Source organism: Oncorhynchus kisutch, linkage group LG15, assembly GCF_002021735.2.
Source record: "Oncorhynchus kisutch isolate 150728-3 linkage group LG15, Okis_V2, whole genome shotgun sequence".
NCBI lineage: Eukaryota > Metazoa > Chordata > Actinopteri > Salmoniformes > Salmonidae > Oncorhynchus > Oncorhynchus kisutch.
In genome coordinates, this window is record NC_034188.2 from 55,273,425 (window position 1) to 55,301,213 (window position 27,789).

Below are 27,789 nucleotides of genomic sequence, written 5' to 3' on the forward strand. Positions count from 1 at the left end.
AGAGGTAAGCATTGAACATTCATTGATCCAATACTTACATTTAGCATTTGTTGGTTACATTGCAGTGATATTTTTCATTGCTATTTTTTCAATGCCTCAACTGATTTCATATTTTCTTTTGGGGGAGAAAAAATTGGGGAGAAAAAGGGGTAAAATTTAAAAAAATAATATATATATATTTTTTTTACCCCTTTTTCATGATATTCAATTGCTTTAGTAGCTATTATCTTGTTTCATCGCTACAACTCCCATACGGGCTCGGGAGAGACAAAGGTTGAAAGTCATGCGTCCTCCGATACAAAACCCAACCAAGCCACACTGCTTCTTAACACAGCGCCATCCAACCCGGAAACCAATGTGTCGGAGGAAACACCGTGCACCTGGCAACCTTGGTTAGCGCGCACTGCCCGCCACAGGAGTCGCTGGTGCACAATGAGACAAGGATTTCCGTACCGAGCCCTCCCTAACCTGGACGACGCTAGGCCAATTGTGCGTCGCCCCATGGACCTCCTGGTTGCGGCCGGTTCCGACAGAGCCTGGGCGCGAACCCAGAGTCTCTGTATGGGTGTGGTGAGAGCCTGGGCGCGAACCTACAGTGGCCTTAACCACTGCGCCACCCGGGAGGCCCTTTGATTTCATATATTCTATGTTGGGTTTTGCAGGTTCCTGGTTCGAATAAACCCTGAAGGAACCAAATGCACAGCGAAAGCAGGAGTGAGCCGCAAAACTGGAAAGGTCGTTCAGAGGCCAAAATGTTACACGCTTTCTCGCAGACCTGAAGGAGTTTGAGTGGAAAAACTCCAACATGTAAGTACACAAACACACATGATCACAAACTTTATTTGTCAATTGTCATCTGCCTTTTTACCTAGCGAGTAATAGTAGTAGTATTGATAGTAGTAGTGATAGTAGTTGTAGTAGTATTGACAGTAGTAGTGATAGCAATAGTAGTAGTATTGATAGCAGTAGTAGTAGTATTGACAGTAGTAGTAGTGATAGCAATAGTAGTAGTGATGGTAGTAGTAGTGATAGTAGTAGTAGTAATAGCAATCTCTCTCTATTCTTTCTATTTCCATGTTTGTCTTAGTTGACATATCAGAGCTAAGGAGGATCGGAGTTTCAAAAATTGGGGTGATAACCAGTGCGTCACCGAGATTTATTCGAGACTTGTTTGCATCTCTCATTGTCTCAGAAATCCTGCCATGTGGTCAGCAAATGATCTGCTTGCTCCATCCCGCAGCCTGTGTTGGCTTGAGGAGGCATGCTACTCTGGCTCCAGTCTAGCCTGCTCTCTCCTCTCTATCCATCCTTCTCTCTCAGCCCTTTCCTCTCTCGATCTCTCTCGTTTCTCTCTAAGACAGGTAGGCAAGCAGTTCTTGTTGTAATCTTTTGTAAAAATGTCTCACTGTTCAACTGTTTCCCTATTCTTCATTGATCTGTTTAGATTTTATTTTTTTCTTACATGATCCTGTATGGTCAAGAATGACCTACTCTGATGTCTTGGTCTGTGTATGGTGAAGTACATTATTGACCAGTATTTGTCAATGTTCTTATCATTGTATCTCTCTCTGTCTCTCTCTCTCCCCTGCTATCTGGATTTGTAAATGTTGCTCTTTTCAAATGTTGTTCTTTGTGGTTAAAGTGCAATTCATGTGAAATTCATGTTATGAATTTGAATAAATATATATCTTTGTATACAAATGGTTTTTCTTACAATATTACATTCCAGGGAGCTGTCTTCTAAAGACAACCTGCATTACTGCTTAGTACTGTAAAATAATTGTATATTACTGTAGGTATTTCCTTGTAAATTTACAGCATTACACTGTCACCACAATTACCAGTTTAATACTGTAATTTTACAGGGAAAAGTTTTACAGTGTAGCTACAGTGGTGTTAAGAGTGAAAATAGATCATGGAAGCATGTACATGGATATAGACAGTGAGACACACATTCATAGAATATGTCAGATGTGAAAATAACAGTGGAGGCTGGTGGGAGGATCTATAGGAGGATGGGTTCATTGTAATGGCTGGAATGGAATTAATGAAACGGAGTCAAACATGTGGTTTCCAGTCATTACAATGAGCCTCCCACCAGCCTCTGGAAATCATTAATACAATTCAACAGGTCAGGTCAGATGTTATGCAATGTTTCAGAATGTTATTCTAGATGACAGGCACGCTTGACTGTCGATCCATAAAGCGTTGCTGAAATAACCAATTAAATTGCACTATAAACACAGCTGGAACATAGGCTGACTGGTGACTCCATGGTGAAGCATGAGCCCGTATCCAATAATCAGAAGATGATGTCCAACTTGTGTTTTTCTAGGTACTTGCTTAACCATTAGGTGGCAGTGACGGTCAGGAGAGAGAAGTGCTGAAGCACACAACTAGTAGTGATTGCAAATAGGCTGCATTTAGCGCTCAAGCTCTGGAGTTGTATAGTGCTCTGCAGCATTAGGACATAGCCTTGGAGCTATACGCTGTCTGAGCATCACTTCTACCAAAAGACGATACTGCCTTCTCAAGACATTATTGCAAAAAGAACTAGAAAGCACTAGAAGTACATTGACATTCAGGAGAGGTTTTGGAGCTGACGAGGACAACATGAATTGCTTCTGGATACACACAATTTGGATCCCGGGGTTCATTTTCTTCTTTGGATTTCAAGGTACGGGGTCGCATTCTAGTTCTTTTTTTTCTCAATATAATTGTGTTGCTTTAGATGACCAATCACATCATTTCTTTTCAGTTTGGAGTCAGAGGAATTCCTTTTGGGTACCTACGCCTGCTGCGCCTCTGTTTTTGCAGCTTTGATCAGCTACCTCTGGTGTCTTCTAAGTCTTATTTATCCCTGGTATTTGTGACGTTCATCCTTGCCTATTTATTGCTCTCGTGACACAAATAGTGAACTTACGCACACATGGAGACACAAATAGTGAACTACACTATTTAAGTAGGCTACACTTACACACACACTGGGGAGGGGGAGATATTGGAAAGTACTTGAAGATGACACCAATACGATTCAAACTGAATGGGGCGTGGTGGCAGAGGAGACTTCAATTGATACAGTAACCTCAATAATTATACATAAAAGTGTCTAATATTAATTTATAAAAGCCTTATTTGACAAGACTAGTTGACTGAGAATACATTTAGGCTATAGCAACGACACAAGAACATTAGAAGGGTTAAATGAACCAGGCCCATCCCTGCCTAGCTTTAGACAGCTTCTTGTGACGGTATGTGCAGTACAACTTCTACACATAACACCAATAGGCCTGAATTGAACAGGATGCTGGTGTTGTACTAAGGTAATGTCCACTAGTATATAATCCCTCTTTCCACAGTTATTTATGGCTGGGTACATCTCTGATGCCCTCATGGCAGCATCCCACTACGAACACTAATATAGGAAATTCAAGGGTTGGCCTGCACAGGATTCAAACCCGCTACCTTGTGGTTCTGTCTTTTGGGTGTTCCTGATGATGACCAGTTATCCAAAGACCCCTGTGTGCAGACTCATTCTAATTTGGTAAATGATTTCCATTGTGACATGACTATTGAAGTAGTTTGTTAATTGTCTGATTCTAAAGGAGTTGTGTGTGCAGTTATGGTGAGCTGTGAAATCCAGCACAGTAGTCAATAAACAACTCAATGGGGTTTAATTAGGAAATGGCTTTGAATGAAACCACAACCTCCAGGTCAACAACACTAGGGGCTTCCAGCTCTAACTTATGTTAATGTCTAATATATTCTCTATGAAATGCAATGCATGATTCAGCCTTATCATGACAGCAGAATGTGTGTTATAGACAACTGCCAGGGTATGTCGTATGAGGTCTTCCTAATATACACTAGGTCTGTTTACATGGAACCGCAGCAGGAGAGACACAACAAAATGTATGCTTAACCAGTCTGGCCATGTCTCACGCTTAGGGGCGGTGTCACAGGTTCGTGACCTCGACCATGTCTGGTCCTCCTCGATGGCCCACTTTTCCTCTTCATCTAACTTTAAATTACCCTTCTTGTTGTATTAACATAATGCTCATCTGTTAAATGAATTGGTGTAGGCAGGGCAGCATGCTGCTCTAAATGCCCACTGTTAATTTTTCTTTGGAGATGGAGCCTCTTCTGAGTGCAGTACAGCCAACATGGTTAACTAGTAATGAATCTGCACCATAGATCACTATTGAAGTCAGGAGAATGTAAAGTATTTAGTATGGCTGCTTCATATTGCACATGTACTGTATTTTCTCTTCATAGAGCACATGTACTGTACTTTCCATTCATAGAGCACATGTACTGTATTTTCTCTTCATAGAGCACATGTACTGTATTTTCTCTTCATAGAGCACATGTACTGTATTTGCTCTTCATAGAGCACATGTACTGTATTTTCTCTTCATAGAGCACATGTACTGTATTTTCTCTTCATAGAACACATGTACTGTATTTGCTCTTCATAGAGCACATGTACTGTATTTTCTCTTCATAGAGCACATGTACTGTATTTTCTCTTCATAGAGCACATGTACTGTATTTTCTCTTCATAGAGCACATGTACTGTATTTTCTCTTCATAGAGCACATGTCCTGTATTTTCTCTTCATAGAGCACATGTACTGTATTTTCTCTTCATAGAGCACATGTACTGTATTTTCTCTTCATAGAGCACATGTACTGTATTTGCTCTTCATAGAGCACATGTACTGTATTTTCTCTTCATAGAGCACATGTACTGTATTTTCTCTTCATAGAGCACATGTCCTGTATTTTCTCTTCATAGAGCACATGTACTGTATTTTCTCTTCATAGAGCACATGTACTGTATTTTCTCTTCATAGAGCACATGTACTGTATTTGCTCTTCATAGAGCACATGTACTGTATTTTCTCTTCATAGAGCACATGTACTGTATTTTCTCTTCATAGAGCACATGTACTGTATTTTCTCTTCATAGAGCACATGTACTGTATTTTCTCTTCATAGAGCACATGTCCTGTATTTTCTCTTCATAGAGCACATGTACTGTATTTGCTCTTCATAGAGCACATGTACTGTATTTTCTCTTCATAGAGCACATGTACTGTATTTTCTCTTCATAGAGCACATGTACTGTATTTGCTCTTCATAGAGCACATGTACTGTATGTGTTCTTCATAGAGCACATGTACTGTATTTTCTCTTCATAGAGCACATGTACTGTATTTCCTCCTTATAGAGCACATGTACTGTATTTCCTCCTTATAGAGCACATGTACTGTATTTGCTCTTCATAGAGCACATGTACTATGTGGGGCTTTCATAGCACATCATATCCAGTAGTGGATTGTTCCCTTACACACTGTATGTTGAAAAAAGACATGACTTTGCAGTTGAAATAAGAGGAAGAAAACAGCAGTTTGGCCTTGTGCCTTGCATTTTCTTTGTTTTTTGGTTCATTCTTTTCTGATGGGAAGAATTAGGAACCTTGAGGTACAGAGTTGTTTAATGGTGTTGATGCTGTTAATCTTTTCTGAGGAAAAATGACTTTTGTCAATTATCCAGAGATGGCATAGCAGAAATTCAGTAGGATAGCTGTGGTAATTAATTCACACTAGGCACCTGAGATGAACACGATAGTGAAATATGCTTATTCGAAGGAAAATAGTGCCTTCCCATCAGAAACAAGAGAACGCTCCTTAAATAAAGTCAGCGGATGCTAGATTTTGTAATCTGTTGAAATAAATGTCTTTCAGAATGTCAGGGGCACAGGGAATAAGCACACATTCAGAAATGAATTGGAAAGATCGAGTTAAACCGTCTAAATAATGAATGCTATCGGAGGATTTGTGTTGATGCTCTCTCTCGCCCAGCCTTTCACTGGAGTCCACATTGATCTCTCTTTGGGGACTAGTGATTTTCCTCCCCACTTTAGAGTCCACAGACTCCCCCTATTGGAACAGATACGACTGAATTGACTCGTGTGTTTTGTTGGATCTTCCTGTATTCCAACCATGTCTCTGTGGTTGGTTGTAGGCAAGATGTGGTGGGGGTTCCTCTGAGGTGAGCTGGGCTGGGGAAGGGTGTAAATATTGTGCTGTAGTCACAGGGAGGGAGGGAGAGAGAGGGAGAAGCAGAGACAGGGCCTGAGTTGGGTCTGGAATAAAAGACAATAGAGACAATCAGAGCAATACACCTTTATACTCCCCCTGCGCCACCTCGCTTTCGGCCTCTTTAATGTCCGCAACACTCCACTTCTCAGAGCCCCATCCCAGGAAAATTGCAATTATCTCTGTGTTCCCTGTACAAGTCTTCTGGTGCCTGTGATCCTCTGGTACTTTTGGGGTGAAACGGATCGCTAACCATAAACGTGGTGTGTGTTGGAGGGGCTTCTCTCCTCATCCCTTCAGGTTAGCACTACAGGGCCTTGATGTGCTCCGTACGGATGTTGTTGGTTTCCAGAGCGCAGGCACAGGAGAAGTTTCTGTGCACTTTGGAGAGGTTTGGAAATCATAACTGCTTCATACTGGGGTTATATGCCGCCAGACCTTTGGCATAAAGAGCCGTGTTGACTGCATTTAGGTCTATTACTATCGCATTTTATTGATAGCAAGTGGAATTTAGCTGACATGTCCTTCACAAAGTGAAAACATATAACACGTAACTCAGTGTGAATTCACAAGCAGGGCCGTAGCCAGGGTCTGAGTTTTAGTGATGCCCGGAGCGGCTGATATCTTTGCAGTTTTAAAAGCACATTTCCTACAATTCTACATGTTTTGCCATGAGTTTGACAATTTGATATCTGAGTTAGAGTGACTAACAAAATCAATTGGGGCCCCCTGGAGGTCAGAGCCCCTGGGCACGTGCCCGGTCGGTAATTCGGCCATGATTACGACAAGTTTAGATATCTGGCTAGACTAATATACCAATCTAAAAATATTTAACTAACATAGTCGAATTATACTTTTCTACCTCTCAACAGTACGATGAGACCCTGACTGAAATGACAGAGGTCCGGACTTCGGTGTCCTCCTATGTAGCTACAAAGAACAATGGCAAACAAACCATCTATTCATGGTGACAATCTCATACAATTATTTTGAGCAGCACACCAAAGCATGTCGAAATTTTGATCAGAAGGTTAAAACACATGAAAGCAACTGAAATGTTGAAACCCTAGACAAATTCTAAGAGGTTACATCAATTTCAAGCTCTCGCAAATGTTTTTAATATACTCCACCGGGGCCATCTTCACGTCTCTTTGTTGTTGATTCAAGTGATGCATTTTCAATCAACAACCCACATGCAAAATTCCCTATATTAGTGTAAACTCTTTTTTTTTCAATTTGATTTTAGTATCATAATCAATAGTAATATTTCAATAGCTGTATCTCTCTAACTGTATCTCTCTATGGAAGAATCAATCAATCGCATGTATTTATAAAGCCCTTTTTTTACATCAACTGTTGTCACAAAGTGCTATACAGAAACCCAGCCTAAACCCTCAAAAGAGCAAGCAATGCAGATGTAGAACCCTCTTCCAGTGAGAATCATAATCATAATAACGGTCATGCAAGTTGGAATCCACATATCTTGTGTTTTATCTGTTTGTTCTCTCAGGGCAAACTGACATATTCATCAAGGCTGAAATAGGCGAATGGAGAATCTGTACGGATGTGTAGAGGGAAGCCAAAATACACCTCTATATGCAAAAATCGAATCAATTTATCTTCATAAACAATGTTGGAATTCAGCCGATAGATACTCTAATAGAAAAATGAAATGAGGAGACTCGTATTAGTATAATTCCTCTGCCTTGCAGTCCCTGACATTATATTATCTCTGTTTCTGAATCTCATCTGAAGTCCAACTTCAGAGGTTTTACTTCCTTTCATAGTGATGCAAATCCAGGATCATCTTCTTGCCTGTATAGAAGTAGTGTACCACTGTTGTAATGAAGCAAGCAGTACTCCTTCTGTGCCTGTCTTGAACAAGCGTGTCTGATCCTGATTACTGACCTCTATAACCGGCCTACTCAAACAATCCTCTGCATTTTTCATCAACCTAATGCTAAGTGCAGTTGTTTCCCAGCTCTTTGCTGTCTGGCTGGATGAGGATGTCGTTGGTGTGTCTTACATGCACACAGTCACTTAGGTTTTATCAGGAGAAAGGACATATTTAGGGACATATTTTTCTGTTTGGTACCTGGGCTAATACAGTGCATTCGGAAAGTATTCAGACCCCTTGACTTTTTCCACATTTTGTTACATTACAGCTAACCGATAACCGATACAGCTAACCGATAACCGATATTTAAAATTTTTGCAGCCTTTTAAGCATTCTAGTACAGTTAAATAGTTAACACACACTCATGGACGCAGAGGTCTAAGGCACTGCATCTCAGTGCAAGATGCGTCACTATAGTCCCTGGTTCGAATCCAGGCTGTATCACATCCGGCAGTGAATAGGGCGGGACACAATTGGCCCAGCGTTGTCCAGGTTTGGCCGGTGTAGGCCGTCATTGTAAATAAGAATTTGTTCTTAACTGACTTGCCTAGTTAAATAAAGGTTACACACACACCACACTGACCAAAAAGTTATTTTGTTGGCATTTACATATGTCCCCATTACCAGTAAAACATAATCAGAACCTATTTCGTTCACTTACTTTCTGTGCTGTGCTGTTTCCTTGTTCATTTGTTCAGTTGTTTCATTCTCAACCAGGATTTCTCATACTATGAAATGCCGTTTGGGTCTTTGTGTGTCAAATAACACTATTTGACGTGTCAAATAAGCTTGTTCACCAATCACGACCTGAATATGACTGCATGTCACATAATAATTTAACACGCTCATACATTTTTTACGTAGTTATTACACATTGATTACACAATCACTTATATTTCATATGTCACAACGATTCATCGACACGTATGCCATGATGCTGGTAAAGTTGTCTCGCACACCTAAAGTGCTGGTCATAAAAAAAAGGTATCAGTCTACTCAGTGACACCCAGAGAACATTAGCGTCTGAGCTTTTACTGCGGGACTCTGTGTATTGAACACTATTCTGGAGGAAAAACAATACTGTGTGGATGTTTTGGAGTCTGAGGACATTTGGGGAAATGATCTTGGGTCAACAAATCCTTAGGTAAAACTGTACAGTGCAATATGAATGTCAATACACACAATAGGCTGACTGGGGAGGTGATTTCACACAGTCACGATAGGAGCTACAACGCTAATATTTGCGTAAACTCTTCACAGTTGTGTTCTGTGAGTGTTTCCGAGTAGACTATTACCACATTTCATTGCTTCACATTCCAACCTTTTTACCATTATCTAGTCTAAATATGGCATGATTCCACGAATTGTAGTAACCTTCTGCATCACTTTCAAAGCGGTACTTTTATTTTAAAGGCAAACCGCAAATTCCACTATTGTGCCTAATCCTTATTGTGGCTAGCTCCACAACACATAACCTGGTCCAGTTGAGCCTCAATAGCCAGATGAAGCTAGCTGGCTGCTTATAATGTTAGCTTTGGGCAACAGGGTTAAGTAGCTGGCTAGCTATTTATTTTCATGAACTGAAGTGCAATTTCAATAGGTTAACAGCACGTGTCTACCAGTTTCTACTAGTCATTGTTTTCAGGCTGGTTGTATTGGTGCTAGCTAGGTACCAAGCTACAGCTAGCGACCTCAGAAGTTGCGGTCGAACAAATAATGCTTTATTACCAATGCGGTATTGTAAACACATCGTTCATGACCGGTGTTTGCTTGTTTGCAGACTTTTTTGTACAGCTTTGACAGTGCTAGTGATAGTAGTGGTTGCGCTTGGCTTGCACGTGCAAATTCAGAAAACACAACCTTCTATAATAGAATTGTGTTTGACTTGTCAAATGGAAAGGCTTATTTGACTCATGAAATAGTGTTATTGACTTGTCAAATAGTGTTATTTGACGTGTGTCATTGACGTGTGTCTTTTTTGACACGCCAAGACCCAAACGGCATTCCAAACGGCATTCCATAGTATGTCGTGAAGCTAATAGCAGTGAGGCAATAACTGTGTAACTCCCGGTAGGGAAACATGTGTGTAACGGCGTTCTTCGTTTGTAGAAAGAGAGTTGGACCGAAATGCAGCGTGGTGGTTAATCATGATCTTTAATGAAAACTAATGACGATACATAAAATAACTATTGAAAAATACAAAACAACAAACGGAACGTGAAACTTATTACAACCTATCTGGTGAACACTACACAGAGACAGGAACAATCACCCACGAAATACAAAGTGAAACTCAGGCTACCTAAATACGGTTCCCAATCCGAGACAATGAGAATCACCTGACTCTGATCGAGAACCGCCTCAGGCAGCCAAGCCTACACTAGACACACCCCTAATCAACCACAATCCCAATGCCTACAAAACCCCCAACAAGACAAACAATAACCCCATGTCACACCCTGGCCCGAACAAACAACCAAAGAAAACACAAAATGCCAAGACCAAGGCGTGACAATGTGTACCGGTGCTCGACCAGACGGCGAAAGACAACATCACCCATGACAGAGAACTGTTAATTGTCAAGGGCAAAGAATTCCATTATCTTGGCATTAATGGATTTCACCTTTGAGTTGTCTCGCTGACATTTTCTTACTCTTTCAAATGATTGCTCGAATTGTTGACTGCTCGATCCACACAGCTGACATTGTGGGCTAGGTTAGGAATGCTGTGTTGCATGTGTGGTGCAAAATTTTACGTGGCGTCATTACTTTGCTATGAGACTTTGAACTCAGGTGCATCCTGTTTCCATTGATTATCCTTGATGTTTCTACAACCTGATTGGAGTCCACCTGTGATAAATTCACTTGATTGGACATGATTTGGAAAAGCATACACCTGTCCCACAGTTAACAATACAGGACAGAGCAAAAGCAAAGCCACGAAGTCGAAGGAATTGTCCGTAGAGTTTAGAGACAGGATTGTGTCGAGGCACCGATCTGGAGAAGGGTACTAAAACATTTCTCCGGCATTGAGAACACAGTGGCCTCCATCATTCTTAAATGGAAGAAGTTTGGGACCACCAAGGCTCTTCCTAGAACTGGCCACCCTGCCAAAATGAGCAATCGGGGGAGAAGGGCCTTGGTCAAGAATCCGATGGTCACTGGCAGAGTTCCAGAATTCCTCTGTGGAGATGGTAGAACCTTCCAGAAGGACAACCATCTTTGCAGCACTCCACCAATCAGGCCTTTATGGTAGAGTGGCCAGACGGAAGCCACTCCTCAGTAAAAAGCACATGACAGCCCGCTTGGAGTTTGCCAAAAGGCACCTAAAGGACTGTGATCATGAGAAACCAGATTATCTGGACTGATGAAACCAAGATTGAACTCTTTGGCCTGAATGCCAAGCGTCACGTCTGAAGGAAACCTGGCAGCATCCCTATGGTGAAGCATGGTAGTGGCAGCATCATGCTGTGGGGATGTTTTTCAGTGACAGGGACTTCGAGACTTGTCAGGATCAAGGGCAAGATGAATGGAGAAAATACAGAGAGATTTTTTATGAATACCTGCTCCAGAGTGATCAGGACCTCAGACTGGGGCGAAGGTTCACCTTCAAACAGGACAATGACCCTAAGCACATAGCCAAGGCAACACAGGAGTAGCTTCGGGACAAGTCTCTGAATGTCCTTGAGTGGCCCAGCAAGAGCCTGGACTTGAACCCGATCGAACATCTCTGGAGAGACCTGAAAATAGCTATGCAGTGACGCTCCCCATCCAACCAGACAGAGCTTGAGAGGATCTGCAGAGAAGAATGGTAGCAATTCCCCTAACACAAGTGTGCCAATCTTGTAGCATCATACCTAAAAAGACATGAGACAAATTGAACAATGTAATCACTGCCAAAGGTGCTTCAACAAAATACTGAGTAAAGGACCTAAATACTTATGTGAATGTGATATTTCATTTTTTATTTGTAATACATTTACAAACATTTCTCAACCTGTTTTTGCTTTGTCATTATAAACATTTTAGAATAAGGCTGTAACGTAACAAAATGTGGAAAAAGTCAAGGACCTGAATACTTTCCAAAAGGCACTGTACGTAACTATCTCTCAGCCTTTGTTTTCCCAGTCCTCTCCACAACACCTGGCATACGTAATAGTGTGCTTCAGTGACTCCAGAATAGGCTCAGAAACATCTTTCATCTGTCAAGTTCCAGCTCACTACCAGAGTATATTCTTAACAACGTTAAGGTATCAAAACACTCTTTCAACGGATGACTTAAAACACAGCTTGTTTCCCGGACCACATACTCCATTTTGTCTCTTTATAATGGTTGACAAACACATCCTTGGCTCCATTTCTTGAGTTTCAAGCCTTCTGGTTTCATCTTTGCTTTACTGGCAGATGCACATCTCCAGCATTCCCTGAAGACAGTGATCCGTTTTTTTTCTCTCCCAGCGACAAGGGGTGATCATTCAAACTGTATTGATTCTGGCACTCTAAAGCGGTTTTATCCACATGTGGCTAGGAAATGTCAGGTAATAATTGTTATTAATCTCTCTAGATTATAAATGATACAAATGTCTCAAGAAATGTTAGGGTGTAGTGAACCTTGCAGGAAAGCGATTTGTCTCATGTTCCATTTAATATCCACCGCCATCCTTCTCCTCTGGAATCCAGACCCTTACCTGTTTTCCCAAAGCTCCGTAATTAAGATCGACTGTATAATTGTGAATGGATTCGTTTCACACCGTGGTTTCCCTCGTTATACACTATAAGAAACAACCACTGACAGACAGACAGTGCTGTCTTGGTGAGGGTTCTGTTTACAATATTTAGACTCTGAGCTTTAGAGAGTTGTTATGAACCTGAGGCTTTTAGTTTCAGTTCTGTTTCCAGTCTTTCCACCAGCCAGACGGCATGTTGGTTTGACGTGCAACAGGGAGGGTTTTCTATTTTCTTGTTTATCGGGTTGCCAAACCTATCCTCCAGAGTTTTCAGATTTAATTAGAGGAAATAACACTTTGTAATTTTCATTAGTACATTTTCCACTTTGAGTTCAGTTGTAGAAAAAATAGTTGTAAACTCTGTTTTCCTCCAACTTAATCTTGTTACCAGTCCGATAATGAATCACCAAATCCCAATGCACTAATGGAATTAGATGACTATTGCATAGAGAAACGTGGGACACCGACTGCCATTGCAAAGGTACCTGGGCTGTGGTAAACACATTGAAATGCGAGAGACATTAAAAATGGTTCTCTCTCTAAACGTCAGTACCTGTATACAAGTCTGAGTTAAGAAGATATTTAATGTCTGCCTTTATTTTTGAGTGTGCCAACTTGTTTACCAGGAAGTAGTCCTTTTTGTAAAGTTTTTCTTGGGTAAGCTCTATCACTGGATGATTCTCATTGTTGTTGACCACCCCTGCTATGATTACCCAAATATCTCTAAACAGCACATGTAATGGCATTTCATTCTGATCATACCTCTTTTTTTGTCCAGGTGATGATTGATACGGTATCAATTAATGTAATGACGTTATTTGTCATAGTAATTAGTCTCCCCGTAAACCCTTTGTGAGGTTGCCAAAGATGCAATAAAGATACATCTTCAGTGAATTAGCAATGGTAAGGAGTGAAGAGAATAGCTGGTTTAGATGTACATACGTGTGTGTGTGTGTGTGTGTGTGTGTGTGTGTGTGTGTGTGTGTGTGTGTGTGTGTGTGTGTGTGTGTGTGTGTGTGTGTGTGTGTGTGTGTGTTTGCCAGTGCTACATCAACACACATTTGGGAAATCATTAGCTACTCCTGCAGCAACAGGAATATCTAGAAAGTATGACTTTTAGATATCTTCAGTCTTCCAAACAGGGAGGTTTATCAAAGTAGCACTATATGAGGTAACCTGACAACAGAGCAGTACATCTGAGAAGGATCAAGAACATGTGAGCTTTAATACTGTATAAACACATTTTGTAGAGTACTGTTGTTAGAGCGCTGAAGGACAGACATTATGGGGTTTTCATCTTTCTTTCTTTCTGTCTATACTGACACGGTGATCCTGTTAAGAATTACGCCGCCGGTGTGTGTCATTTGCATTTGGCAGTCTGTTCTTAATTTCTTCATTATGACAGCCACTAATAACACATTTGATGTTTATTAAAGTTCCCAGGCATGACTGCTTCGGTCCTGCTCCTGCTCATTCCTATAGGGAGCGGGGAGTGGGAGCAGAGAGCTGGCAGCAGCAACACGGGAGGAATCCTTGATTTCATTTATTTTACTTTTTTTTGTAATACATACATAAGGGCGGCAGGTAGCCTAGTGGTGAGAGCGTTGGACTAGTAACCGAAAGGTTGCAAGATTGAATCCCCAAGCTGACAAGGTCAAATAAAATGTGTTGTTCTCCCCCTTAACAAGGCAGTTAACCCACTGTTCCTAGGCTGTCATTGAACATAAGAATTTGTTCTTAACTGACTTACCTAGTTAAAATAAAGAAATGGTGCTCCAGCTGGTGACGCCTCCACATACAATTTAAGAAAATCATCAAGGATAACGCTCAAAAGCTTATTTCAATTGTGGTCCTTTTGAAGAGGGAAGGGGGAATGCAACAAGGTTAGGCGGCAATAGTAGTGGCGACAGACAAAATAGTTTTTTTGATTCACAGACACCCCTTACATTTCCAGAAATAATTTATTTTTTGTCACCATGAGCCAGTATGATTTTAGTCTTGAATAATTGACTGACTTGTTTATGTGAAACTCTCAATAGCAGCCTCCCTATGTGACACTAACAAACCCTGGGCTTTAAAATGTTAATCAGCATGAGAATCAGGGACTAATGCGACTCCATGGTCTTTAATCAGAACTTTGTCACTTTACAGTCAAATTACCATGTTTTCTGGGAAGCATTCATTTGACTGTAGAGATTTGAAATGGTACATTATCAGATTATGAATATGGCTGCAAGCAGCGATGACAGCTACCAGTCGATCTGCTTTAATATGAGAATTCTGTATCATATTACATTCAATCATGATGATCCATGATTCCAATATACTGCAGTATTGGATCCTGTTGTCAGAAGCTTTTGTTACCCTTTTAGTGGCATCATAGCCCAAAATTATCTACTGGTCTGTGTTTTGTATGGTCACACAGGTCTGACTGATATACAGTGTTATATTGGGTTGGATGAATTTCATTTCGATTCCAGTGCTATTTGGTTTAAATCCGATGAAATCATATCCAATGTTATTGGTCGCATACACCTGTTTAGCAGATGTTATCGCGGGTGTAGCGAAATGCTTGTGTTCCTTATGTGTTCCTAGCTCCAAAAGTGCAGTAATATCTAACAAAACACAACAATACACACACACACACATCTAAAAGTAAAAGAATGGAATGAAGAAATGTAGAAATATTAGGATGAGCAATGTTCGAGTCCGGAGTATAAATATACAATATCAGTCAAAAGTTTGGAAACACCTACGCATTCAAAGGTTATTCTTTATTTTTACTATTTTCAACATTGTAGAATAATAGTGAAGACATCAAAACTATGAAATAACACATATGGAATCATGTAGTAACCAAAAAAGTGTTAAACAAATCAAAATATATTTTAGATGTTAGATTCCTCAAAGTAGCCCCCCTTTGCCTTGATGACAGCCTTGCACACTCTTGGCATTCTTTGTGCACACTTCTGGCATCCAGCTGTGCCATGGAATCTCTTCCTGATTATTTTGAAATCTATATGGCTCTCTGACATTTTGCGGTTGCTTGAGGTCTAGAGTTAGAAATGTAACACTTTAGAGTACTTAAGCATTGAATACATAGCAAATTGGGGGATTTTCACAGCTACAGTAGCGGGGCTATGAAGAGTCTATTGTCCTGCTCATGGAAACATTGAGCAGGTCAATCATGGAAACATTGTTTGCATGTTGGGCTACACCTGCTACAGTACTGCATTACTACTGTACACCTGTGAAAACCTGTTTTCAAAATGCTTCCAGGTGTCCATCACTACTGTAAATAAAACACAGCATCTTGTTTAAATCTTGTTTACATTCTTTATCGTAACCACAATGTCACAAATAATTTGTATCTACCTTTCCAATTACTTTTAGAGTTTGTGATTTACAAATGTGCGCTGAGAGAAAATATAATATTAATAATAATAATCACTTTGTAAATAAGGATACATTATAAAAGGAAAATGACATGCGCAAAGAGACTGTGGTCATATGTTTCCTTTTAAAGACAATAACAGGAATGGAAAATTGCGTGTCAATTCATAGACCATGTGCCATCGAACATCTCATCCCAACTATTTTGCAATCTATATGGCTCTCCCCCAATAATTACATTTAGAGGATTGGAGGATTTTAAAGTAATATCACAGGGAATTTTTCACGAGGGCAACAAAAATGACATGCGCAAGAGACGGTGGTAATATTTTCCCTATTAGAGACTATTAAACAGAGACATTCAATGACATAATCAAGAAATATGCTGGACCCTATGTCAGAGAGGTGTTTTGGGGATCACATCGTGTCAATTGTCCTGCTAATAACCCTTGTGAAAAACAATTGTTTGAAAACATTAACGATATTTTGGAGATTATTTTGTTTTCAAATAACCAAAAATGATTGACTGTACTAGAGAATTTTAAACCTTTTTTGTAAGAACATATATGGGATTGATTTTAAGAAATGTATCTAAATTAATTTGATTAATATTATGGTATTTCTATTTCGAGAAAAATGAAAAATGAAAAACTAAACCCTCTGGGGAAAATATGGCACTGCACCACGTGTCCTTTCTTTAACTAGGCATGTCAGTTAAGAACCTTCATTAGCCTTTCAATATTTCTGTAATTCAGTGATATTTATTCCCATAGTAATTCGTTATGGATCCATATGGTAAATAACATGCGCAAGAGACGGTGGTAATATTTTTCCTTTTAGTGACTATAATACATGGTGTACAGGTCAGGATAACCCCAAAAATTATTTATTAAAGACTCTCAGAAAGAATGTTGGTACCATGAATAAGTGAGTCAGTCAACTTTATGTAGGTGCCGAGGCTATATGACTGCGCCATCAACTTGATTATTTAGCAGACATCACTTGCTTATATTCAGTCAACGAAACATCTGAAGAATATCATGGTATATAATTTTACATTTTCGTTTGTCTTAGAATAAAAACCTTCGTGTAACAACAGTTTTAGTAAGTAAAACTGACGACTAGAAACAAAAAAATGATGTGTCTTTTCCGGATGTGCGCGTGCAGGACAGAGGAATAGCAATTCTTACACTATTGTTCTAAATTCAATCACCTACTTCATCCACATCATTCGTTTTATTGAAATTCAATTTTAAAGTCAGTTTCTATTTGGTTTATGTCACCCATTCATTGTCAGGGACACATTAGCACATTGGGACCCAAAAGTATAATCAGTACTCTAACTCTCCCTTGCGCTGGTCTGGAGAATGAAGCAGTGACACAGGAAACCTTACTGAACCACAAATTACCTCTAAATCCTGCAGCATAACCTCAAAACTTTTAGTTGAGCAACCACTGTAGGGTGTAATCATTAGTCAAACAGTTGCAAACGAGAGTTTCTATTGGACAAAAACAGGTACGTTTATGACGATTTTGTTCCGTTTGAGAAACAGAATCGGCGGAATTAATACACACCTGACTACATGTAAAAACAGCTCACTTTCATAGCAGCCACACTATACTCCTTCTCGCATCTATGCGCTCTCCTTCTCTAACGTTTTCCCTTTGCTTGTGGACTTCAATGATCAACACATCATCAGTATGTGACCAGGCAAAAAAAAACTTCCAAGCCAAACCATATCAGAATCGCTACACACAGCCTACGCCGTTGTCACCATATTAGCTAAAGTAACATCATATTCAACATAGCTAATATAACTAATGCATTAGTAAACCCGCTACAATCATGCAGTAATGTTACAGTGTTCAGTCAGTAAGCAGTTTAGTACTTACACTGGCGGGTGAGTAAATCAATAAAACCAAAAGCTTACCTTGACTTGGAAGAGTTCCAGTGCTGCGTTGAATAGTCATAGCCAGCTAGCTAACAAAGCATTCCTCTGTTTGTGAAGGATGTTTGAGTAGGCTAAACTAGCTAGCTGCATTTGCTAGCTAAGCAAGTGAAACTGAAAGTCTCTCACTCTCTCTCTCTTGCTTCTCCTTCATTTTGGAAGAAATTAAATTGTTCAAAACTATTGTCTTTCTCTCTCTTTGAGTCAACTACTCTTCACATTTTATGCAATGAAGTGATAGCTAACTGTAGCTTATGCTTTCAGTTCTAGGTTGGAGGACATCCTCCGGAAGTTAATTACTGTGTAAGTCTATGGAAGGGGGTGAGAAACAAGCTAGCTGTCCTCCGGCTACACCATGTAGCTACCCTACAGAGTGTTGTTGAGGCTATTGTAGACCTTCATTGCAAAAAAATGTGTTTTAATCAATTATTTGGTGACGTGATTATATTTAGCTTAGTTTTATCTAAAAAGGACAACTTTTTCAATGTTTAAAAATCTATATTTTTATGAAATTCACTGCGGAGGATGGTCCTCCCCTTACTCCTCTGAGGAGCCTCCACTGGTAAACTGCCTTGGATATTAAAACACAGGGGGATGATATCATTATACGGTATACACAGGCATACACAGAAATGCCTCTTAAAAAATGCCGCACTGATCGGAGGTGAACATGGTATACTGTGTCAGAGCTCTCTGTTGCTGTCAATTAACTGATATTGTGTGGAGGCCATATCAAGTGGGCTTTTATATAAAGACTGGTTGGTGTTATGTGAGACATAGAAAACACTCTATAGTACTAATACAGTATACAAGTACACATAGTATAGTCTACATAAGAAAACACTATGATTTGCTACAGGTATACCGACTATAATAGTCTTTCCTCAGCTGCAAATGCTTTCAGTTGTTTGTCTGTATGTTTTTCTTTGCGAGTGAGCACTTCCTTTACGTGTGTGTGTCTGGGTGTGGCAATCTGTGGGAATGCATCCACTGTCACCATTACCATAAAAAATGCATGACAGTAAATTTGGACATGGAAGAGGGCGACTGTTTTAAGCCTGTCTGGATGCTTACTTAGGAGGCCATATCAAATCAAAGTGTATTTGTACCCAAATCAAAGTGTACCCGAATACAACGGGTGTAGACTTTGCAGTGAAATGCTTACTTACAGGCTCTAACCAAAAGTGCAAAAAAAGGTATTAGGTGAACAATAGGTAAGTAAAGAAATAAAAACAACAGTGAAAAATAACAGTAGCGAGGCTACATACAGACACCGGTTAGTCGGGCTGATTGAGGTAGTATGTACAAATGTAACATCCTGTAATGTAAACACAACAGCGTTCACAGAAAGAACCCCAAATTAATTTAGACAAATCCAAATAGAGCTCTTATATGACTATAGAGATTGTAAAACATTTTAGATTTTTTTAAACAGTACTACCCACAAATAGATAGGGCCAGGAGTTTAGTTTTATCCTAGACTTGATAAGACCAGGAGCTTAATGAATGTAGGACCTGACTAGGAACATTTCCTGATCTGGCCACTTAGTCAGGAAAAACTCCTGGCCCAAACTGTAATATGAAAATGTTTAATTCAGAGTTTAGAGCGGTAGTGTGTTGCACTTCTCACTATATGGCGGTCCTACTAATTGGAATCCCAGCTGTTGTTGCCCAGGTATCTATAGTAACGCTTGCATCAACACCATTGATAATGACTATACTAATATTGTAGCCAGCAAAGGTCCGTTTAGTCATTAGTCATGGTTAGTACTGGTATAACATAGGATGCTGAGGGATAAAAGGAACTTTGTAGGAATCTATGTGTGTGGGTGTGAGTTGACCAGATGTGCCCTGTGGATTCAGGCCTGGGTGTAGCTTGCTCTGTCGGTAAGATTGCATGATATCACAAAATATTTGTTTAATTGTCCGTGCCTCAACCTTTGAAACTTGACTAAGCTCTGTCAGCCCCTCTGTGGAGTAAATTTGCACTGCATGCTCGCTTCATACTTTCCTATCATTAAATTATGAAAAGATGAGGTCTTCATTTGTTGTTTAATTTAGCACTCCTAAATTGCCTTTTGTCTTGGATAGATTCAAAACATGAGCTGCATGTAATGGAAGATCATAACAGTAGAACATTACACTCTTTCATCCCACTGACTGTCTGTCTGACTCTCTCATCATACTGTGGCGTGGTGTAGCACCTGAGTGTGTGAAGAAACACAACTGGTTACGCTTCAACCATACTTGCTGGAAAGGATAAAATGAGAAAAAATATCCAAGCCGGCACAGTATGGTTCGGGTCGGCCCTATAGTGTGAATCAGTCATAGCTTTTCTGCTGTGGAGGTGGAACTCAATGGTTCGTCCTCAAGAGGCTAATGGAAGAAATGTTCTTAGATCATATTACCAGGCTAGAAAACAACTTGTCCTCATTGCCAGTATGCTTCAGCTAGGTTTTCATGTTGGTGGCTGGGGCAGTGTATGGTCTCTTGAGAAAAAAGTCAATTAACCTGATAGCTGACAACTTAAGGTTTATAATAACAAAGACAGTGTGTCATGGACCACATTGAAAGGTTCTCAAATTGAAGTGACTGTATATTTTTCCATTTATCAAGAGGTTGTTGATTTACTTGCTTGGTAATGAAATGTATTGACTTGAATTGGAATGAATTCATGTCCATTTAGAATCTCATTATTTCACTTGAAAGGTTTTTCCCCAGTATCACCTTTCAGTGCACAATTTAAAGGACTTATGTTCAGCTCTGCAAGAAGCATGAGCGTCACTTGACTTCACTAATGTTTCTGATCCAGTGTTTCACATTCCTATGTCCCGGTGATTGCTTGAGTATGGCTCTGATTAAAAGGGATAGGACTCTTTTACTGAGTTGTGTTTGAGGATGCAACACTTAAACCGGCTGCGCGTGCACCATCGTGCGCAAATTGATTTTGTCCCCCAAACACTAAATGCAATCACGACACGCAGGTTGAAATATCAAAACAAACTCTGAGCCAATTATATTAATTTGGGGACAGGTCGAAAAGCATTAAACATTTATGGTAATTTAACTATCTAGATTGCACACGACGCGAGCGGTGTGGTTCAGCATGTAAGTTAAGCAACTGATATACTTGATAGTTTGTTGATGTGTTTTGGTGTTAAAGCGATTTAAATTGTTGATTCCGTATTGGCAGAACAGATGCCCTTACCTAGGGCACCTTCGTTCTACGGCTTACATTTGAATAAATTGTGAATATTACTCGGCTGGATATTTACCAAAGCAATTAGGGTGAGTACCTTGCTCCTGGGCACAACAGGAGGGTCCCACCTGGGCATGTGATCAGCAGCCTTCTGATCACCCAGCTCATTACCTCTATCAGCGCCTCACACCACTGCTGGCACACCACCGCTGGCACTGCACACACACACACACACTCACAAGCAAATCAATAAAAATCTTCAATAATGTTACACATTTTCATCTCACCTCATACTCACCTTTGAGGGTGAGTGATTGTGTTAAGTTCTGAAGAAACAGCATCTTTCTCAAAATAGAGATTCAGTGGGTGCCACACACCACTAGTTCGTTTTTTGCCGCTGTCAACCACACAACCCACTATAATTGGGTCAATGACGTGACGTGCATATTTTGGTGTCCGAATGAAATATTTTTGTTAAAATCAACTACCAAATTTACACATATTATGTTATGTAACTATGCCCTTTCTCTTTTATTGAGTCCTACGAGAGTTTGTGGTTAAATGTGTGGGGAAAAATCGGTCACCTTCGGTGTTCTAAATTTCAAAAAAAGTAATTTAGGGCGACTGTCCGAAGACAAATGCAATCTATTTAAATGTCAAGTCATAACAAAAATTATTCTGGCATTTTGTCAAAGGTCTTTTGCACTATACGTCTGTGTGGGTAAGACCGTTTAGACAGAAATGTTTTAAAAACTTTAAATACTTTTGTCCGGAAAAATTGCCTTCATGATTATAATTCGGTGTGCGACCGACTTAAAGTCACCATTTTGGATCAAATCACATGATGGTACTCATGTGACAGGATGTGACATCATTAAGATGCCTGTGAGATACCCTTTGGTTAAGAGTAAAGGTTAGCAAGTCTCTCGTAAACGTTTGATAAGTTTACATTTCCCCTTCCTGTCAGATTTTACCCCAAAAATCTGATCATTCGGTGCGACAGCTAAAAAACACAAGAAAATGTTGAATTGTCTGAAAAGCTTATATTTTATTGCGATACTCAAGATACATACTTGATGTCAAAGTCAAATGTTCACAACAAGCAGTTGCCTCTAGAGCATAACACGTTGTATCCAACGGAGTCACCAGAAATGGTTGTACTGGATGATGTCAATATGTTTGTAATTATATTAAGTTATCTATTCATCTATATATTTGTTTTATTGTACACACAAACAAATCAGATGATCTACCTTTTATTTATTTTAATTTTATTTTAATTTAACCCCCTTTTTCTCCCCAATTTTGTGGTATCCAATTGTTAGTACCGTAATTTCCGGACTATAAGCCGCTACTTTATTCCCACGCTTTGAACCTCGCGGTTTATACAATGACACGGCTAATTTATGGATTTTTCCCGCTTTCACAAGATTCATGCCGCCAAAAAACTGAGCACCGTCACATAATGTGACGTAAATCGAGCGCGCTCAAACTTCCCATCATTCTGATTACGGTAGGAATTTTGTCACCCTCATCATGGCAATGACACAGAGAAATGCATATGATTCAGCTTTCAAGTTGAAGGCGATCAATCTGGCTGTTGGAAAAGGAAATAGAGCTGCTGCACAGGAGCTTGGCCTTAATGAGTCGATGATAAGACGTTGGAAACAGCAGCGTGAGGAACTGACTCAGTGCAAAAAGACAACAAAAGCTTTCAGAGGGAAGAAAAGCAGATGGCCCAAAGTATTTGCAGCCAATCAACATCAGTGTAAATCGTGCATTTAAGGTGGCGCTCCTTGTTCAGTGGGAGGCTTGGATGACAAGTGGGGAGAAATCCTTCACTAAAACGGGACGTAGGCGAAGAGCAACTTATGGTCAAGTCTGCCAGTGGGTCCTGACAGCGTGGAGCATTGTCAAAAAATCCACTATCATCAACGGGTTTCGAAAGGTTGGACTGCTGCGTGTTGAAGGGGCAGCATGAGCTCAGCGGGGTATTTGCCTCAGGATGAAAGTGACGAGAGCGACAATGAAAACGATCCAACATCGTTGGATAAAGCAATTCTGAGGCTATTCAACTCCGACACCGAGGGAGATGACTTCAGTGGTTTCAGTGCACAGGAGGAGGAAGATAGTGACCAAGTTCATTTGTTTCAATGTACCGGTAGGCACCTGCGGCTTATAGACATGTGCGGCTTATTTATGTACAAAATACATATTTTTTAATAATTCAGTGGGTGCGGTTTATATTCAGGTGCGCTTAACAGTCCAGCAATTACGATAGTCTCATCGCTACAACTCCCGTACCGGCTCGGGAGAGACAAAGGTCGAAAGCCATGCATCCTCCGAAACACAACCCAACCAAGCCGCACTGCTTCTTAACACAGCACGCATCCAACCCAGAAGCCAGCCGCAACAATGTGCCAGCCACACCTGGTCAGCATGCACTGTGCCCAGCCCGCCACAGGATTCGCTAGTGCGCGATGAGACAAGGATATCCCTACCGGCCAAACCCTCCCTAACCCGGACGACGCTAGGCCAATTGTGCGTCGCCCCATGGACCTCCCGGTCGCGACAGAGCCTGGGCTCAAACCCAGAGTCTCTGGTGGCACAGCTAGCACTGGGATGCAGTGCCTTAGACCACTGCGCCACCCGGGAGGCCAGATTATCTACTTTTAAGTAATAACACATTTTGTAGGATAAGGGTGTTTTATGTCAGTTTTTTATATAGTATTGCACATCAAATAAGTTTAGGTAAATAACAACTATTTAACAATTTATTTACATTCATTGAGGGTGAATTTGCAGATGCCTTTATCAAGCAAATGCCTTCATCGTCAGGACACAGATTACTGCTGATTTAGTTATTTTGTGTTTCCTCAATTTCCTGGCTCCGACCTCTTTGCAAAATAAAAATGTCAGAGATCAAGCAGTTTTTCACTCAGTTTTACACAAAACAGCGAAGGTGCTGCCTAGGATACATTATGACTGACTTCAAAAGGTAAGTGTACATTTTGTAGATTTTCTTGGAATCCAATAGAATTACACAATGAGTAATATTATATACTATCCATTTTAATCTTCATAGTCTTGTTTTTTTAATAAGCCCAGCTTTTTAACTGTATTTCATTTGCAGAAGCCTTTATCAAGCAAAGAGAAGACTACATGTTTAGAGAGGTGATTCTTGCCAAACGAAGAGCAAGATGTTGTTGGTTCATTAATTAATTACCAACAATTTTTTTGAAATTACTGGTGACAAAATCTTTGTTATTCTCCCACATGGAGGTGCTGTTATGGCTTTCTGTCCCTCAAACGAGAAGTTGCAGGTTAGATTTTGTCGGCAGCTAGTGAAATCTAGCTAAGAAGTGACGATTCTTACCGAACTAGCAAGATATTAATTCATTATCACACTCTATATTTATTAACTGGCATCAAAGTCTTTGTTCTTCTTTTACATGGAGGTGTTGTTGTGGCTTTCTGTCCCTCAAACGAGAAATTCCAGGTTATATTTTGTTGCTAGCAAATGAAATCTAGCGAAAAAGAGGCAATTCTTCAAAGGGGAGGGAGAAACATAGATTTGATTTCTGTCCTTTGCTTGACCATATTGAACTAATTATTAATTTATCAATGCCATTGGAAGAATTCCGGAACATATTCCAGTCTGTGCTAGCAAAACAATCATAGAGCGTAGCATCCGCGTCATCTGACCACTTCCGTATTGAGCGATTCACTGGTACTTCCTGCTTCAGTTTTTGTTTGTAAGCAGGAATCAGGAGGATAGAATTATGGTCATATTTGCCAAATGGAGGGCGGTGGAGAGCTTTGTATGCATCTCTGTGTGTGGAGTAAAGGTGATCAAGAGTTTTTTTCCCCTCTGGTTGCACATGTGACATGCTGGTAGAAATGAGGGAAACTGATTTAAGTTTGCCTGCATTAAAGTCCCCGGCCACTAGGAGCGCCGCTTCTGGATGAGCATTTTTTAAATTTGCTTATGGCCTTATACAGCTGGTTGAGTGTGGTCTTAGTGCCAGCATCGGTTTGGTTTAGGTTTAGGGTAAAGATTTGGTTTACGGTGGTAGGGTTCGATTTATGGTGTTAGGGTACCCGGTTTAGGGTAAGGGTTTGGTTTAAAACCTCTACGGGATCGGTGTCCCTATACTGGGATGGTTGTTGCTCAATATGCGATAATGTGACTAGAAAACGTTGTATAAAACAGCTAACTTTCTGTGACATAGACATTCTTGTTAATCTAAATTCTTGTTAATCTAACTGCAGTGTCGAATTTTCAGTAGCTATTAGAACCATAGTGCACAACAACAAAACACTTTTACCACGGCAAAACTCTCTGGGCCCCAGGTGACTGAAGCCTATATGAGGGTGGAAGTGCAACTGCCACCACCAGAGTCCTAAGGGATATATTCTAATAACAAGAGTTCAACAGTTTTAATCATATAAGCATATTAAGCAGATAAGCCATCTTAATTATCTATGTTACCGAGCTAATTCTGATTCTCCCGTCACACTATCCCGAGACTTTTGACTTGTGCTGACAGAGGGACAGGGAAACCATCTGTGGTGATGCTTGGAGAGAGTGGATTTGGAGCCGATGAGCATGACCTCTGTCTTTTGCTGTTGAGTTTGAGGAGGTTCATGCTCATCCAGCACTGGATATATTGTGAAGGCAGCTGATGAGAGAGGGGTGTGGTGGGTTGGGTAGAGAGGTAGAGCTGAGTGTCAACGGCATAGCAGTGAAAGTGAACTTTGTGAATGTTGCATAATTTCGCCCAGGGGTAGGAGGTATATGGATTCTTCTGACAATAAGCATTCATGGTTGAGGAAGGTTTTTGCACATTAATGGGTGATTTACAGGAATGAGGGCCATGATTTGAATCATAAATTAAATGTATTCAGAAATCTATTACTTAAAACTATGCGGTTCATTACAAACCCCTTATCAATCTGTAATAATTCACCAGTGGATGCCTATTAAATGGATGCCTATGTAAGCAGTAATGACACTACATCAAACTTCCCTCAAACCTATATAACTAGCACATAGTAAAAAATGCATTATCAACATTGTTCTGAAACATGTTGCATGGAGTTGTGCTGTTATCTAATAACAAATACCAGTAGACTGTGATTACATAGCAGTTATTATGTAAATACAAAGTGATGCCATATTTCCTAATTCTTTTCCAAGTGAACAGTAAAAAACATTTTTACAATTGACTGGCCAACAAATCACAAAGCCCTTGTTACAACCTAATGCAATTAGTTGTATCTGATGTGCCTGAGGTAGATTTAAAATACAGAATATTTATTTTCTGAAGCACTAATATCTTTCAGCACCAGTATTAGAGATTCGCATCTCTAAAATCACCATAGGAGCGCTCCTGTAATGTCCTGTGTGTAGGTGGCAGGGAAGTCAGGTGCAGGAGAATCCAACTTGATATAAATTGAGTAGTTTAATAAACTTAATAAAACTCCAAAACCAAAGTTGAATAATAAATAAAAGTGGGTACAAGAAACCGTCACGCACCAATACATAATACACGAACATACAAAACAAACAATCTCTGACAAGGACATGATGGGAAACAGAGGGTTAAATACACAACATGCAATTGATGGGATTGGAACCAGGTGTGAAGGAAGACGAGACAAAACCAATGGAAAATGAAAAATGGATCAGTGATGGCTAGAAGAACGGTGACTTCGCTGGGGAACACCGCCCGCCCGAACAAGGAGCGGGACCGACTTCGGTGGAAGTCGTGACAGCTTTGCAATAATATCACACAATTTTCAGCGCTAACACTCATACAATGATCCTATCACCAATATATACTTATCAGCATTCACTTTAAATTAGAAACAGCAATACATACAAAGTGTGTAGGTTTAGGGAGGCATGCCCAGCGAGAAGGAGAGCTGATCCTGGCTGGAAGTCATACTTTTTCCATACATACGATTCAACTACCAGGCTGCCATTAATGGAAATTTGGTGTAAGTCACATTCACTTTTCATGTCCTCTCAAGACACTCCAACCTTTATAAATAATGGGAATCTTCTGGCCACTGGGAAACACAGGAAATGTATAGGGAAAACCCCACCCACCGATAACGAGAGGCACCTTTGGCGCAATCACAGTTAGGTGATGCATGTCACACCAATAAAACAGTCAACTTGGGTATTCCGTAAGGTTTAATTAGAGAACAATTTGAACGTTAATTGTTTTATTACACATGTACTCTTCATTACATAAACCTATTTGTTGTCCAACACATTTCAGAAAGAGGTTAAGCTACGTATGACTAAATTGCATGACTAAGTCACTTAAGTATTAGCTTGATAGCGTATATTATTACAGTAGATAATATTATACGTGGACTATAATATCCTTATAATATTAATACAGTCATGAATTAATACAGTGTGTTATTATTGTGTTTAACAGGCCATTTACAGTATAGTTATAGTCAGTTGAATATCTGGTTAAATAGTAAAGCAACATGGTGTGCTCA

General features: G+C 40.1%; 1 protein-coding gene across 1 annotated transcript in view; it reads left to right on the forward strand.

Moving 5' to 3' along the window:
- Window positions 1-2,463: 2,463 nt before the first annotated feature.
- The window catches only part of LOC109905519 (limbic system-associated membrane protein-like), a 1,129,933-nt gene continuing 1,104,607 nt past the window's right edge, over window positions 2,464-27,789 (forward strand). The window contains exon 1 of the mRNA XM_020502925.2: window positions 2,464-2,677. Within this exon, the coding sequence (XP_020358514.1) occupies window positions 2,614-2,677 (64 nt within the window). The 5' untranslated portion in view covers window positions 2,464-2,613. The remainder of the gene's footprint in view (window positions 2,678-27,789) is intronic.